Consider the following 17,787-nt stretch of genomic DNA (forward strand, 5'->3'; position numbering starts at 1 on the left):
TACTGGCTTGCAGATTCTTTCTTCTCCTCACAAAGATGACTGCCTGATTCAGGATTTTTTGAATTTTATTTTTAAATAAAACTTGGATAATATTATTGACAAGGCACAGGCAGAGCAGGGAAGAGACTATCAGGGTCTGGGCTGTCAGGCCAATCCTGCTGCCAGACTTGGAGTACGGTACCTGCTTTGGAACAGACAGCTTGGGAAGGGACCCATCTGGGAACTCTGCACACAAAGCTCCTTCCCCACTCAGAAACCACCATTTAAGGAGCAATACAGAAGTGATGGTGGCAGGTATGCAAGAAATTAGTGAGACCTCAGCACAGGTAACCTGAGGACATGGCTGGCCAGAGGCATGCAGAGAGAGCAGGCCCAGAGGGAGGCAGGGCAGAGTGAAGATTTAACTGCAGCAGGGATGTTCAGTGAGACAGAGCAAAAGGGCAAGAATGGGACTGGAAGCACAGCCAACTTTTGTGGAAATGGGAAAGAGAAGTGCGAGCTGGCATACCTGGGCATGGAATAGGGGGGTAGCTGGGCTGGTTAGAGCCACAGTAGCAGCAGGCTCTGCAGCACCTGGGATGAGACACTGAACTGGCCATGAGCAGAGAAGAGGATGCTGCAGTGACAGGTATGAGCCTGGCCAAGAATTTCAGCTGGGAGGACTCATAACCACAATATTTTAGGGATGTGACCATCTGAACACGTCTGTGGTAACATTCAAGGAACTTTCATTGATTCTAAAGCCATTTGGAGCATGACTTGATGGGCAGACAGCCACAAGAAAACCTCAAAGAATCACAGAATCACTAAGGTTGGAAAAGACTTCCAAGATCAAGTCCAACCATCAACACAGAACGATCTCCAAACCATGTCCTCAAGTCATCCACACATTCTTTGACCACTTCAAGGGATGGTGGCTCCACCACTGTCCTGGCAGCCTGTTCCAATGTCTGACAATCCTTTCCATAAAGAAATTTTCCCAATATCCAACCTAAACCTCTCCTGACACACCTTGAGGCTGTTTCCTCTCATCCTGTCTTTTGTTCCCTGGGAGCAGAGCCCGACCCCCACCTGGCTGCATCTTCCTGTCAGGGAGCTGTACAGAGCCAGAAGGCCCCCTCGAGCCTTGTTTTCTCCAGGCTGAGCCCCCCCCCCAGCTGCTCCTGGTGCTCCAGACCCTTCCCCAGCTCTGTTGCCCTTCTCAGGACACACTCCAGTGCCTCAGTGTCTTTCTTGGACTAAGGGGCCACTCCAGGATTTGAGGTGGAGCCTCACCAGTGCCCAGCACAGGGTGATGGTCACAGCCCTGGTTCTGCCGGATTCACTATGCCTTGTACAGGCCAGGTGCCATTGGCCTTCTTGGCCATCTGGCTCATATTCAGCCACTGCTGACCAGCACTACCAAGTCCTTCTCCACTGGGCAGCTTCCAGAGCAGGCAGAACTGTCGTTTGCACAGGGGCTGGGAGAAGGGAGGCAGACCTGCAAGTCCTCCCTTGTATGGTTCTGCAGCGGAGTCAGCGTGATGAGCTGCATGGGGACAATAAAGACCACACATGCAGTCTGAGCAGTTCTGGGAGGAAGTGAGTGTGCTCAGCAACTCATTGGCACAGAAAAGCTGCTCCCATACACAGCACCTCCTGGGCAGCCCCAGCACTCAAACCCAGCCACGTGCCAGGCTCTCCCCAGTCCAGCCAGGACAGGGCTGCCCGGTGACACAGCACTCAGGTGAGTGCCAAATCAACCCGTCTGGACCAAGTTCCCTCTCGCAGCAAGTCCAGAGCACCCCATTCCCTGCAACAGGACGTGTTGGGGCACTTCTGACCCTTGAACATTAAGAAGCTCAGGCAGATAGGTATTTTACTGCATCTTAATTCTGTTTATAATCCTTGTGACTTTTGAAACTCCTTCCTTCTCCCCAAGATGGGAGACAAACATATAAAGGCAGGAAGTAAATTGTTTCCTTTTGAAGTAGTTGATTTACTTTGCCAATGTGCACTGACACAGTAACAAAATAGAACACAATAAGCCACTCTAAGGGTGTAGCCTTTCTGGCACAGCAACACATTGGTCCTTATGAGACTTTAAATTTTGCAAACAATCCATAAAGTGGTCAGGCAAATTAAATAATTTTTCTAGGGAAAATTATCAAGTAAGCATGGGAAAGCAACAAAGCCACAACTTGGTGTTCTTCCAGCAGCTTCCACACTGCAATCGTGTCTGAGACTGAAAGGAAGGAGGCAGAGGTGGCTGCTTGCTGCCATTTGGGCTATGAGCTGAGTCCTAGATTCTGCTTGAAACAACTTCTCTTTGCTTGTGTGACAGAATTCTGGGTACAACCATATTTCTTTGTCCTCCAGCATGATCCTGAGGCATTTCCAGATACTGAGATCATCAGGGTTGTGGAAGGGAGCTCATTTCTTAGGGCCGCATCAGGGCTATGGGATGATGGGAGGCAGGAGGGGAGCAGGCAGTAAAAGGCGTCAGGACATCATCAGCTTCCAGCTTCCTCTGGAAGCCAAGAGGATAACTCAAAGCATATCAGAGCAGCCTCTCAGCCTGTCCATCCCAGCACCTGCTGCTCCAGGTATCTCAAGGCTGGGCTGCATTCTGCCCCTCAGGACCAAGGGTAGTGGACAGAAGAGGGACTCTCCCAGCAGCACTCAGCACCTTGCAGTCTGTCTGGGAGCTTATAAATGGGTGTTTTAAAAATTAGCTTTCATTGATTCTTACAGCTGACTTACCTTGTATGGCTAAATGTCCATGGCCTTGAGCTGTCAGCCTGTTTCATAAACACATCCCATGCAGCACTCAGCGCAGCATGACACTGGAGGGACCAGCACTCTCCAGCCAGCATGTGCTCACATCTCTCCCTGCCTTGCACCTGGACTACTCGCTCTGGTGGGCATAAGTCAGGACCACTGTGACCTGCCAGCTCCACCAGCTGACCCTGCCAGAGCTCCCCACATGCTTCACAGCTACAGCATAATGGCAAGCCACCACACCATACAAGTATTTGGCTGCATTACAAAACATCCCACATGCTTTCTGCCCACCAGTTACCCTGTGGCTTCTCAGGTGCCTGTTGATTTTCCTTCCACTGCTGACATGGTGCCTGGCTATAAAAGCCAGAAAAAAATCACATGAACTTGATCACTAGCAGCACTATTAGCCCTGTACCTGTCCTGAGAAACATGTTGAATCAAAAAATAGAGTTTCAGATGAGGGACTCTCACATCCCTTCTCTGGGCCTGCACCAAAACCATTTTACAGGCCACTGAGTTCCATGGGCAGCCCCAGCAGAACAGTCCTGTTTCCTTCACCAAGGTGGGAAGGGATGTTTTCTGAAAGAGTACCCAGAATTCAGGAAGCCAAGACTCAGAAATGCCCCTAGCCCTGCTTGCAGAGCAATTAAATGCTGCAGCACAAAGCTGTCCCTCCTCATCCTCCTTCCCCCAACTACCTGCCACCAATGCTCTACAAAACTCCACAAACCAAATCTCTCCTTGTACAGGCATGAAAGTCTTGCCTACACCACCCTCAGCTGCTGGGAAGCACAGGGCTCTGGGCTGACCCAAGAGATTCAGGAGCACTAGAAATGGTGGACAGGAGAGGAACAGACCCACAAGCAGTGCTGCAGGTCAGTGGGACACTTTCCTCCAGAGCAGCATGTGCTTCCATGGTTGGTGGCACCATGGCAAATGCCACACCACAACATGCCCCAGTATGGGTTCACAGCACCGCCAGCAGCTACACCTCAGAGAAAGCTCACTGGTCTTCTGGATCAGCACAGACAGGGCTGGACAAAGCACTGAAGATGGACAGGTAAGGAAGACTAGTGCTGGTGAGTACGAGAGTGCAGGAATGACTGATTTCCCATTTTGGCCTAAACAGACCATTGCTTTATGCAGACCAGTGCCTGGGCTTGCACAGAGAAGTGCCAAGAGGATCTTGTGTTGTACCTATGAACAGCATCTCCAGGACAGCAAACTCAAGTAAAGAGAGAAAGGAAAAGATTAGAGGAGTGGGAATTCAGCTGGAACCAAGAAGGATTTGTTTTTCACTAGATCCAGAAGTCTAAAAGATATGTGCATTGAGCAAGGAGATAGGTGGTCTGGGGAAGGCAGACAACAGTGCAGTGAGTTCAGCAGAAGAGTTCGAGGAAAGCAAAAGGAAAAGTCGGTCTGCAAGGAAGATAAGGCTGGAGGAAGGGTGGGGGAGAGCTTATATCACAGCTCAGTTCTCTGAACTGGAGGAGGGGTTGTGAGCACTGCACCAGGCGCTGTGCTCACAAAGAAAAAGAGAGAAAAACTTTTTACTCTTAAAACATAAGCAGGAGTAACATCACAATTCCTGCCTGCCAACCTCCCTTTGCACGTTCGAGGGACATCTCTGCAGCACCTCCCACAGCCACAGAGGTGCAGGAGACTCAGGAGATGAAGCAGAAGGACTGAACGTGACAGACCCATGGGAGGTGTCCCCTATTCTAGCGTGACCCGGCACAGTCAAGCAGCTCCTCAGAGAATTTCAAACACATTTCATTGCATGTGACATTGTGTTTGAAAGCTGTACTTTCAAGAGATTAAAAAAAAAATAAAATCCACTGACCTACATAAAACGTCTAGTTTAAGTGAATCAAAAGTATTAGCAATCATTGAAAAGTAATCATCTTTAATCAAAACTGCACCACAAACTCCAAGAAAAACAGTAGGAGCAAAAACTGTCAGGCTCCTGTACAGCACAGCACTCACTCTTGGAAGGAGAAGCTGTATTGTGGAGACAAAGGAGCACACAGAATCACTAAAGCAGCCCATTTATAAATAAAGCTGTTAAAACACACATTGCTGGAAAACACCAGCACAGAAGACATGGAAGCAGAATCTTCTTGGGACTCCCTGACGAGATTTGCTTGCAAGGACAGAAATAGGGAAACAAAAGGTGTGGCTGGACTGCTCCAACAGTGACTCCTTCACCAGAGAAATCTGTTTTGGAATTAGTGACATGTCTTAAATGAGTTTTGCCTTAGCAAAGGTATCAAATGCTTGCAGAAGCATTATGAGGTCATAAGGACTTATGATCAAGTCCTGCATTGTACGTGTTAGCTTTCACCATTAGGGTATGTTGACTTTCAGCCTCCCGGTAATTTTAGCAAAGCCAGAGCCTTTGGTCTCTGCGCCAGCAGTTTGTGTCCTCTCTCAGAGCAGAGACCTGAAACCTCCTGGCTCCTCTCTCTGGTATTTACATTATGTGTGAAGAAAAATACACCCTTCCTCTGGAGTATGGAGTGATCTTTGCTGGGACTAAACAGCTGCTGCTCAGACACCTGCCTGACCTGCAACCCCGGGACACTTCCACAGAGGCCTGGGCTGGGGGCATAGACCTGACCCAACCCCGCCCCATGCCAGGAAAACCAAAGCTCAGAATCCAAAGCTGGCTCACCGCAGGGGCAGATGGTCCAAATAGGAGTCTTTGGGTGGTGAGGTGGTGTTTCTCTTCAGCCCACTGAGAAACACTCAGAGAGGACAAAATTAACAATAGCTTGAAGTTAAACCACTTTACAAGTGGTTAATAAACTGAAGAGAGAAATGAGAGGGTGAGTACCAGAGCAAAACACACAAAACAAGGTGGCCATGAAAAGGAAATACTTTTGCTGCTAACCTGGGAAAGTAAAAATGGGCTGGAGTGGGCTCAGGTACACCAATACAGACCAACTCACACACCCACCTCCCTCTGTGGGCAGTGGGCTGCAGTGGGAGAAGGCAGGAGCTGTGCAGAAGGGCTTGTGGCTGTAGAAATATAGCCACACTGTCACCCCTGGTAATGCTGTCTGGAAACACGCAATGCATCCAATACAGTCCCAAACGCTTCCAGCCACACAGCTCTGCCTGAAATCCCAAAGGATAAAGTATCTCCAGCAGGGAAACCACTTTGTAAGAGAAAATAGGTTTGTGATGGATTTTGCCCCAGACCAAGAAGAAGAGTTTATGTGAAAGGGAGAATATTACAGACAGAGGCAGGGGAGGCAATATTTTGACTCATACACAAGCTGCCTGTAACACCACTTATCCTGGCTCTCCTACAGCCAGGAAGATGCAGGTTCTTCCAGACAAGTTGACATATCCTAACTTAGCCTTCTAAGGAGGCAGGAATTAATTGATCACAAGAGGTATTTCCCTTCTCTCCATACACTATATAGGACTTCAAAGAACAAGGTCTGGCTGAGGGACATTTAAGGCATGAAATGTTAGGACAAATAAACTCAATCATGCCTAGAGAACTGTATGACCACCTGTGGCCAGGGAGAAAGCTGTCTAGGCTGCAGCAATCCTTCAGGTCCAAAGGCCTGTCCTCCTCCTTCTACTGTATCCTGGACAGTAAAGGTACAGATACTCCCTGAAGAAGAATCCTGGTACCTGGGCATTTCCTGTGCATGATATTATTAGAAAAAAGAGAAAAGTTGTGTCTGCTGCAACTTAACTTCAAACACTTCATCTAAGTATCAAATGCCAAAATCTTCCAGGGACCACAGAAAGTATTTTGCCTTTTTTGACTATGCCAGCCATGCTGGCTAGTGTGTCCTGGAGTCAGATAACTTCCCTGTAAACATATGGGGGCCAATTAAATTAACAATCATACAGGAAAATCAAGCATTGGAAAACTATCCCTCTCCAAGACTTGGCCATTTTTTTCACTGCTGGGGATATACTCCTCACTCAAGAACCCTGGTGCACAACTGTCTTGTGCTGGAGACCACTTCAGAGCCGAGCAGAAGTCATTCTGTCCTCTCATAGCACAGGCAGCAGAGTCCTGCACCACTGGCTACAAAACTCACCACCCAGGGCTACAGGTCAGTTCTCCATCTCCACCTGCAGGTGTTCAAAACATGCCCCCTCTCAGCCCAGTGATCTCACAGCCTGACAATTTTCAAAAGCCTTTCATGGTTTTTTTTAGGTTTCGACCAGCTTCTTAGTTAAAAACTAAATCAACTAGACTGAACTGCAGGAGGTATTTCCCCCACACCCATGGGCCAGCCTGTGGTTGCCAGAGGTGGCTCTGAGCTCAGATGAGTTTCCTACTCTGGGTTCAGAGATTAGGCACACTGGCAGTCAACACTGTTACTGTTCTTACATTGAACAGACCACAACATAAATCAATGACTGCTTTAAGAAAACAAAATTACAATTCTATTAACAAATTATCTTTAATCCATACTGGACAAAGTTGACACCTTTCCTCTGTAAAGGAGGCTGCAAAATTCAATTACTGTTTGTGAAGTCCTTGGATGTCACAGCAGTAAGCACCCCAGAGAAGCTCGTGAGAAAATGAATAGTTTGGTCTTGCTGAGCAGGGACACAGCAGGATTAACACAGTGAGCTAGTGAGCATCTTCCATCCATGCACTGCTTCTGCAAGACACAGCCTGTGACCATGAAAACCATACTGTAGCACAGATAGACAAGAGGCCTGAAGTAAAAACTAAGGCAATTTTGGTCATGGCATTTCCTGACCTCCAAGAAATCAGGAAGTTTACACAGAAGCATTTCAACTTGGCCCTGCAGCTTCCCCCCAGCACTCACCAAAATGTCTCCTGCAGCCCAAAATCAAGCCTCAGGCCCCCTTCTTCTGAAGGATCTCAAAACCACATGGACAAAGCCAGTTCTTAATGAAGCTGATGGTCCCTTCCCAGAGATCAGCTGTGCTGCCACTATGACCAGCTCTAAGTTTCCCCAGGCTGGAAAGGCAGGACATGGCAGAACCAAGAGCAAGAGCTGCTTTCTCCTCAGAGGCCCAGCAGTAGCAGGTAGCATGTTACCAACTTCCCTTGTGGCCAGGTGACAGCAAAAGAGAGTCAGAATGCTTGGATAGCCTCTCACACATGGAACAGACCCTTCTGCCATGCGGCATGCTCCTGCATCATTCCCAGTCCTAGTCTCCACCCATTTATCCTCTGCTCTTAATTTCTATTTTGATTTCACAGCTTTAGATGGTGAGCAGTGGATTTTTATCAGGGCTCCTCAACAACACACTCACCACAAACATAACTTCCCGCAAAGTTACAAAACACTGCCCACAACCAAGAGGCAGAGAACTTCCCAGATAAGGTGGCTGGGGGAACTGTGACATTTTTAAATGACTAAGCAGCCTCCTTACCCAGCCCTCTTCTCAGAAACAGACGAACAACTTGGAGATGACACTCCCCAAAAGTATTTGGTGAAGAGCTGCAGCCTGGTCTGGTGTGGGGATGAGATTGCACCAGACTGCAGGCAGAGTATTAATGGAAAGTGCCAGCCAGCTGGCCCAAGGCGTTATCAGCTCCATTCAAAGGGCTCTGCACTAAGGGCAGAGCCTCTGCTACCAGGGGGAGCTTCCCAAAGTGGTCACACTTGGTCAGTCGACCTCTAAGCCCCAGCAAACCTCATGGGATGAAGCATGCACACTGTCGTTGCCTCTGCCCAGCACAGATTGCAATGGTGCAGGAGCTCAGGGTGGCTGTAATAGCTCCAAAGGAAAATGAGAAACTGAACTCCAGGTCACTTTTGCCAAGCTCCAGGCAAGGATCAGAGGGTTTATAGCATGGCTGAAGTAATACAACAAGACCAGGTGTCCTTTTCAGCCAGGTGAGCCATTTTGCTCTAGCAGGAGCCTTCCAGCCGTGGTGTGCCAGGCACAGAGCACATGTGCTGATGAGCTGAACTGCCTGTGCAAGGCCCTGGCACACCCTGGCTGCAGCCACAGCACACACCGCTGGTAACCGCACCCACTGCACTCCATCACCTGGGGGGCTGGATACTGCCAGCCCCAAGAGAGGGGCAAGAGCAGCCTGCTGCCATGGGCTGTATTAAACCAGGCTATATGCTGCTTTCCAAGCCAGGGAAAGCCTTACTGCCCCGAGCTGCTGGCAAGGGAACTGCTCTGGGGCTGTCCCATAAAGGCGAGCTGCATGTTAGGCTCTGCTCTGTAGCAGGGATCACTCTCACCACCCACCTGGTGACTTTTCATCAGGTACTTACCAGCCTCCAGGCTCACAAGGCACTTTAGGCAAGCTGTTCCCCAGCAGACACCACGACAGAGATCATCCCCTTCACTGTGCTCACAGACAGTCCCAAAATACCAGAAGTAACAAATCACTGGAATCCCAAAGCCTTTGCCAGTTGGCAGTAATGGCTCAAGGAGTCCATTCCTCTCTGAAAACACAGTGGCAGCTCTACTATGTTTGAGTTCAATAAATGCTGCCCACCCATCACCTCTCAGCACTCACAGTTTCTTTGTTGATCACCATACCCTTACAGGCTCTAGTCCAGAGGGGCTTTTCAAAAATTTCAACAGGAATTAAAACTGACTGTCCTGGAATGCTTATTCACCCACACTGGAGTACAGACAAGACTTTTCTGTCCCACTCTCCCAGCAAGCTCCTCATTGCAGATGGTGGCACAGAGTTGGTGCCACAGGAAAAACTCCTCCAATACACACTGGCCTTTGAGCTTTTACTTGAGTGTGAAGTTTTCCAAGCCTATGCTTGTTATGAGGTGCCACAGCATCGTGAAAGATGGCTGAACGCGCTGCCATGTGTTTGTTTCTGGACAAGAATATTTTACCAGCACTTAAGGTAAAACATCGGAGACTTGCACTCACAACTAGGCCTGCATAAGCCCTAACAAGCTTACTGCCCCTGGGCTTGCCTGCACTGTGTTCTCAAAGCCAGCATACAGCACTTCCTAAATGTTTTAAAGCAGCATTTTGCAACCTCTGAAACAACCATTTGAGATATACTGGCCAAAGCACCAATTTATATGTTTGAGCAACTAGGAGAGAAGCAGTAAGATGCCAACAACAGTAACCACTGAGGTAATGCTTATCCAAACTACTGTGCCAGATACATGGTTTGGGTTAGCACTGTAGGGTAAAGCCTCCTCCTGTCTGGGGCTGTCAAGTCCATTACAGTCAGTTTTAAGTTAAACAGTCATTAAAATTTAATATCCATTTTGCAAACTGAAGTTTGAATGGTTCCCCAGTTGGTGGACTCTTTTCCATTCCAAGGTTCACTAGGAGGAGATGGGAGTGTGAGAAATAGAGCTGAGGACTGTGGAATGGAGGAGGAGACAAATATTGTTTCCAGAGGGAGGTGGGAAGAGAAAGGAAACAACCTCTGGAATTGATGGGAATAGAAACAGAAATGTGAAAAGCTACTTAGAATTACGGTTGTGACTCAGTTTTGACCTAACTGATGGGGCAAGATGTGGTGATGTGTTATTTAGGAGTGGAGCTGAAGCCTGGACTCGATAAGCCTCTCCAGTGGAAAAGCCACTTGGGAAAACTCAGGCAAGGCAGTCAGTTCACACATCCACACACACCACGTGGCTAGCTCAGCTAGGAGAGGCAGAAGGCCTTGACACCAGATCAGTCCCGGCAGGTTTATTTCCAGAGGCCGAAGGGAGACAGAGTCAAGAGGGGGATCATCTGCTTGTCCCTGCTTAAGTACAGGGTTCAGCAGCCAATGACCTTGAGGTATGGGGGGAGGAACAAAGGGCAGGTAAGGTCAGTTTTCCATAGGGGAGACAGGGCCGGTCACCGGATCCCACAATCAATGGAGACACACGGAGAGGAGAGGAGAGGAGAGGAGAGGAGAGGAGAGGAGAGGAGAGGAGAGGAGAGGAGAGGAGAGGAGAGGAGAGGAGAGGAGAGGAGAGGAGAGGAGAGGAGAGGAGAGGAGAGGAGAGGAGAGGAGAGGAGAGGAGAGGAGAGGAGAGGAGAGGAGAGGAGAGGAGAGGAGAGGAGAGGAGAGGAGAGGAGAGGAGAGGAGAGGAGAGGAGAGGAGAGGAGAGGAGAGGAGAGGAGAGGAGAGGAGAGGAGAGGAGAGGAGAGGAGAGGAGAGGAGAGGAGAGGAGAGGAGAGGAGAGGAGAGGAGAGGAGAGGAGAGGAGAGGAGAGGAGAGGAGAGGAGAGGAGAGGAGAGGAGAGGAGAGGAGAGGAGAGGAGAGGAGAGGAGAGGAGAGGAGAGGAGAGGAGAGGAGAGGAGAGGAGAGGAGAGGAGAGGAGAGGAGAGGAGAGGAGAGGAGAGGAGAGGAGAGGAGAGGAGAGGAGAGGAGAAACCAAGGGCCAGGGGCATTGTTCAGGGGAGGAACCAGGGCAAACCATGTGTACAGAGCACCACTGGGGAGTTTTCTCTGTCAGGCTGGGCAGGTAACTATGGTCTGTCCTGCCAAGGCCAGACCCTGCATATTATGTTGAGGGACTGCAGGGATTCCACAGCAAGGGGAGGGAGAGAGTGGACAAGAACAGTCACCCCTACAAATCTGAAATAACTCTGCCTCCACACACACTCTGGTGGCAGGCAGGAACAAATCTCCGACAGCCGACAGGTAACAGGAGTCTGTTGCTAAGAATCGACTCCCAGACCTCCTACTGCTGATGGCTGCAGGAATGTGGGACTCCCAAAATTGTTAAGTGTAGATGCCCAGCTGCAGAGTGTCACTTCTCTGCAGTCACACAGTGTGTTGAAGGAACCCCCAAGCCAAGCCAGCAGCACACTGACATGGGAGAGCTCACACAACTGCAGATATATTAAACCATCTTCTAAAACAAATCCTTAAGCCTTTTGTATTGTACCTCACTGGTTTACTTATTCCTCTTTTGGGGATGTACGCTTGAACCCTGAGGTCAGACAATGGACTGGTCCATGCTGCCTTTGTTCCCAAAACAAAAAACCCAACCCACCAGCCAGAGCCTGCACTGTATGTTCCAGCTCTGCGAGGCTGATGGACTGATCCCCTATGGTCAATACAGAGAGGAACATGATCAGCTGAGCCCTGTCCTGTTTTCTCCTTCAAACGGGAGAAGCACAGAGCAGCAGGAAGGAGCAAGGCCTAAATGCTTTGAAGCACACATCAATATTAGTCATGGGAAGACAGGTCTTTTACAAACAGTATCAGCAATCACCACGTCTCACTTTTCAGAACAAAACATGACAAGGAAGGTACATGCAAGAGAGCTGCACTAATCCAACACTGAGATAAGATTAAAACCAGCAGCAAAAAAAAAAAAAAATTATGAGAACTTCATATTTCAGTCAGTCATGTTGTGACACCTGCATTTTGATGCTCAGGCATTAAAAGGCACAGCCACAAGCACAGTGCTTGCCACTGGCAGGTGGCAAGTGGGCAGGTCACAGGTAGGAGCTGCTCCAAACACCACCACTGGATATTTGCTTGGTCTGACAACGGTCTCGATCTCTCCAAAGAGACTCTTCTTTGTGAGTACAAAGGTACTGCAAGGAGGAGGAGACAGCAAGAACTACAAGGACAGTAGGGCTATCAATCTTTTTCTCTCAAATGATATGGAAATAAAAACGAAGCAGGAAGAAAATGGTACCTCTGTCAAGGGTCTTGGTCTTCTTTCTACAACAAATTCTGTGTGGCAGAGCTCACAGTAACTTGTGTTGGAGGAGGATAACCATTTTTCCAGGCAGCTCTTGTGCACGGTGCCCAGTGTTCCTGTGCAGTCACATGGGGAAAGCAGTCCCTCCCCATTTCCACCTTCATGACAGATTCGACAGATGGGACCATCACTAAAGAGGCAGAACAAGAGACAAACAGAATGAAATCACAGTCAGAGCAGGCAGAACAACACAGCCATAGGATCTGGTCACATCAAGCCCCAGAAGGGCACATGAACAGCAGGTAGTGTGTGACACAGCATGCCAGGAGACTGCTGCAGTAAGAAACTAGTTTCAGGGGACCATCTTGGTGCTCAGGACATTTTAAATCATTTAAAATCTGGAAGACCCATAACAACAAGAGAAGATGGCACATCAGGCCTGGTCAGCTCAGCTGGCCACAGAAATGACTACAGTGCATGTACCGCAGTCTTCAGCTGTGCTCACAGTGGGCAGGGGCCAACACCAAGCCTGAAGCACTCATGCAAATCCAGAAGCCCAAGGCAAAGCCAAATGACCCACAGCAGTCACAGCATGCCCCAGCCACCTGCAGCTACTCAAGAGGTTGGCAATCTGGTCACATTTACCAGATCACCTACCCACTCAGCCCACCTCAGTTCTCCAGCCTGGGCTGAGCAGGAATTGCACAAGGAACAGCAATATCTCAAGACACAACTGAACTGACCCTGGAAGCTCATCTCTCCAAGAACACAACACATTTCACAGCAAGCAGGCACCCAGACCAAGGTTTCCACATACAAACTCTCTGCCCATCAGTGCACAGTAACTCTCTAGAATCTCATGGGCACACCCTCCCCAAAGCAACAACTGCTCTGCAGTGTTCAGCCTCTCGGTGGCTGCAGAAATGCTTTGGTGCTTCATGAACAACACCTCCTTGGCCACGAGTTCCAACTATAGAATCACACAGAACTTCACAGACATCACAGAACTGGAGATACCTACCAAAGAAACTAACAAACACTTTCAGAAACACTTGCAACCTTCCCCACAGGAGGCCTGAGCTGCTCATCACACTCCATCTGTTCCCAAGATAATCCTCACACCTTCAGCTGGCACCACTGACTGTGAACAATTAGTGCTACACCTTTTACTAAACCAGCTTGCTCAAAGCCCCAGCCAAACTGGCCTGCAACACTTACAGGGATGGGCCACCCCCGCTGGCATCCCAAGGCACAGGTTTCTCAGCAGCCCTGTGCCACATATGCCAGCCCCATGATGAGGATGTTTCGGGCTCCCTGGGAAGCCGCAGATGGCTCTAGACACCAAAGTTCACTGTTCTCAGCAGTTCAGTTCATCTCTTCAGCATTCACCAATCACTGAGATCATTTAGGAACCAAATGGTGGACAGCAGAGGCCCAGGGCAGGACTGCCTTCCCTGGACCATGGGAACCGGGCTCTCACAAGTATCTCACTTCCCACCTTCCAAACAGATATTTCTTTCACAGAGTTTTCCTCTTACATCCAAAGGTGCCCAGATTCGGGGGTGTGAAAGAGTGAAAAAGGAACATTTTTATTTCAAAGACCCTATTGTAGGTCCTCTTGAAATCCAGGTGAGCGGTATCAGGTATCACCTTTTTCTAGATACTGTTGACAGAACAAAAGTCACACTGAACCCATATCATAGTTCACACTCCACTGCTATTCTGACTTCAAAAAACCCCACCTGACTGCAGAAGTTTGTGGGATTGCAACACAACAGTCAGAGCAAGCCCTTAGCAGTCTTCAAAAGCAGCAGCACCACTTCCATTAGTTTGCACAAAAAGCAAGAGTGAGGCATGGAAGCACAGTTCAAGGAAAAGGAGCACACTGGGGGAAAAGGTTAGTGGGACATGAAGGAAAGAGAAGAGCCAGAAAGGAAGAGCATATCATCTCACTAAAGGAGAAGCAAGATTCCTCTCTGTGTACCACAGGAGATCTCTACCACTTTCAATTCAATATTTAGCTGGTTTCATCCCAATTGGACTTTTATTCATGTTTAGGGCTGTGAAACAAATTACACCCAATGTACACCATCCTCTTCTCTCTGCCAAACATCACTGGTGAACCACTGACCCATGTTCTCTCCTTTTTACACACCTTTTATTGAGGGGACTTCTTCAGCCAAGACAATCCCTGCAAAAGGTGCAACAGGTGTCTGGGGAGGTGGTGGAAATGTCATCGTCAGAGATCCAGGAAACTACATCAGACTACTCTAAGCAGACTCGCTCTAAAAGGAGGCTGGACCAGACGTCCTATGGAATTCCCTTCCAATTCGAATTATTTGATGGTTCTGTAACATTTATTGCCATAAAATGCTGTACCACAACAGCCAGCACACAGAGCCCTAGTGACACAGACAGACAATCCCCTACAGCCTCCAGTGCTCTCATGCATCTGTTGTTTCCTAAGAAAAGCATCTGTAAGGATATTTCACCTATTCTCTTCCTGTTTGAGAAGTTTCATGTTTCCACAGCATTACTATAACATTGGCTACTAACAAACAATCCAAAATGAAAAAAATTTGCTGACAGGGTGTGAAAAAAAATTTTTATCAGACTTCATTTTCCTTCCTTCCTCTCCCCCCGGCCCCGGGTAGGGGCCAACTCATACTCCCAACATGATACACACTCAGACATAGTTTTCCAGCAGGCTGAAGACACTATATCAGTAATTCAACATTCCACTGCAGTCATGCTGCTCCTGGCTTTGCTGCGCTAAGTGCTGGTGACACTGAAGACACTGAAAGGAAGGCACTGAAACCCACCATCAAAAGAAACAAACTGGTGTCCATGTAGAAACATAAGAAATCTTGTTGGGGTTTTTTAACCTGTTTCCAGGCAATTTTCCCATGCAACTATTACACCCTCACAAGTTCTAAAGGGTTAAACAACTTCTCACTCAGACTATCTACTGCCAGAGAGCAAGCCCAGTTACTTTCACATTTTTATTGACCTGCTCCAGGTTTGCTGGATGCAGCAATTATATTTGCCTCTATTCTCATCCAGCTTCCCTGCATCCCTCCCCCCTGTCTGCAATCACTGTTTTCACATCTCATAAATGTTTGACCAAACTCAATGAAAAAAATAACAGCTGTTCAGACAGGATTTCTGAACACAAAATGGGACAGCTCTCAGTAGCTGGACTGAACAATGCTGCCAAATGTCCTCTACTGCGGAAGCTGCTCAAAATAAATGACAAGAAGTCACATCAGGAGGAGTCTGAGCCAGTGAAGTTGCCACACGTCCCCTCTAAGCTGGATGCTGTAGTTCCTGCAACACAAATAGCCTCCCCTCCCTGCGGCTGAAAATCAACACCACTCCTCTACTCCATGGACAGTCCTCGAACAAGGACTGCTCCCCTTCCAGCCCTTCAAAAGTCTCCATGACCAGCACAGCCCTGCAAACAGGGCCCCACCTTCACTGCTGCCCCTAAGGCCATGACATCGGCTGCAGCTCTGGGGCTCCCATGAACACACCAGCTCCAGGCCCCCAGTGCATGGGACAGGCCTGAGAGCGGCTGTCTCACAAGGATTCACACTCAGTATTAGCGCCCTGGCAAACACCTTCACAAAACAAGACTTCGTTGTCTCCCTGTACCCCTGAGCTACCAAAACAGGGGAAGAGCCCAGCTGCAGCTCCGAGCCCTGTCCCTGCAGCAGCCTCACCTCTGGGCGCCCAGCGCCTTGATCACTGTAGAGAGGAGCCGCCCGTCCTTGGCGGTGACCTGTGTGATGTACTGCGGGCGGCCGATGTCCGAATCCTCCACCGACTTGGAGAGAGCAGCACTTCCCGGACAGTCGCAGAGGGAGCCAGGGAGGTGGCAGCAGTCGCCTGTCGTCATGGCAGCTCTGGGCCCCTCTGTCCCGGGGCCGGCACCCGGGAGACCTGCAGGAACAGCTCTAGTGTCAGAACCCAGAACCCTGGAGTGCCCAACCCCTCACAATCCTCCAGACCCTCTTGCACTAGCAGCACCCCAGGGCCCCAACGCACACACGTTTGTGAGTCTTCTGTTCCCTTTAATAGGCTTTGTGAGGTTGCCTTACCATAAAATTAAGGCTTCAAGTGTTCTACTTACATAACTTACCATCAGAATTGCAAATTTGCCTTTCCCAAAGAGAATTCCTGGTAACCACCCTTTAACCTGATGAAGCCTTTCAAAGTGAATGTGCTGACAGAGAGATGGGAAAGGCAACCAGAAGCTCCATGGGCCTGTGCTATTCTGGCTAGAGCCATCCTGAAAACTTATATTCATACTCTCCATAAATACAACAAAGTTTCCCCTGAACAGGGCACCTAAACCAATTTACGTGGCTGGGTTCAGGAGGCCCTTCACAGCTGCCTTCAGGAGCTTTCTGAGCACTTGTAAGGCTGTTCAAGCCCAAAATCCAAAAGGCTCCCCCATCCAATCTTTGATCTTTTTTCTCTTTATTTCATTAAAGAAATGCACATGCTCCCATTTCTATATCTGCTGTGGTATATCCCAACAGTGAATGTGTGGGTATGACCCTCCCAAAAGCACCAAAAATCCTCCCTGGGAAGGGCAGCAGGCCAGCCTGCCTCCTTTCCCTTTCAACTGTTCAGACCAATCATGACTTTTACAAGAGCCACTTGCAAACAGCAAAGCACACCAGCACGTTTTCAACATTTACCCAGCAAAGAGAAGACATGGAAAAAAACAGCAAATACAAGAAATGGAGAGAAGATGAAGAGAAAAGCCCAACACGGCAAACCAGAAGCTGGCTCTGATGAGGCTCTGGCCTCATCCACGTGTGGACAGGAGAGCTCTCCACCTTTGAGGTAAGGCAGCAGCTCACCCAAGCTGCCAGAAACAGCCCCGTTCCTCCCTGGCAGGGGATATCTCATCCCCAAAATCAGGTTTGCTCTGCCGATTTAGAAAAATCCTGGTTTTGCCAATCGCCTTTAACCTGGTCCCTGAGAGGCAGCTGTGCAGAAATAAAGAGCTGAGGTTACAATGAGTCACACTGAACACAATCCAACAACACAGTACTGCTGGTAAAACCAAAATCCCTGTGTCTATAAACAGGACTGCCTTATGCAAGGCATGCACAGTAATCCCTGTGCGCCAGCACTGCTGGGATCAGAGCTGGAATGCTGCCTCATCCTGGTGGCTGGATTTCAAGATGAAATAAATCCATAAAAGTACAAATGAAAGCAATGAAAAGGAAAAAAGGGGAGGAATAAAAGGAAAATAACCACAACCCCAAATAAGATACATGAAAACAATTAAATTTGTTAAATTATGGGGGAAATCTGCAATCTTTGCCTCCTGGAGGTAGGAACAGACAAACAAACCTTCACCATCCCATCCAAAGAAAGGCTTTTTTGTTTTGAGATCTCT

General features: G+C 48.7%; 1 protein-coding gene across 2 annotated transcripts in view; it reads right to left on the bottom strand.

Annotated features, from left to right (window-relative positions):
* Window positions 1–17,787, bottom strand: part of MARCHF2 (membrane associated ring-CH-type finger 2) — a 35,569-nt gene that overhangs the window by 6,445 nt on the left and 11,337 nt on the right. For both annotated transcript variants that reach the window (XM_066205896.1, XM_066205897.1), the window contains exons 2-3: window positions 16,094–16,313; window positions 12,366–12,561 (exon numbers count right to left, since the gene is read on the bottom strand). In XM_066205896.1, coding sequence (XP_066061993.1) covers window positions 12,366–12,561; window positions 16,094–16,269 — 372 coding nt within the window. In that variant the 5' untranslated portion in view covers window positions 16,270–16,313. The remainder of the gene's footprint in view (window positions 1–12,365; window positions 12,562–16,093; window positions 16,314–17,787) is intronic.

Source organism: Chamaea fasciata, unplaced genomic scaffold, assembly GCF_029207755.1.
Source record: "Chamaea fasciata isolate MVZ Bird 193981 ecotype frontalis unplaced genomic scaffold, bChaFas1.0.hap1 SCAF_28, whole genome shotgun sequence".
NCBI classification, from domain to species: Eukaryota; Metazoa; Chordata; class Aves; order Passeriformes; family Sylviidae; genus Chamaea; species Chamaea fasciata.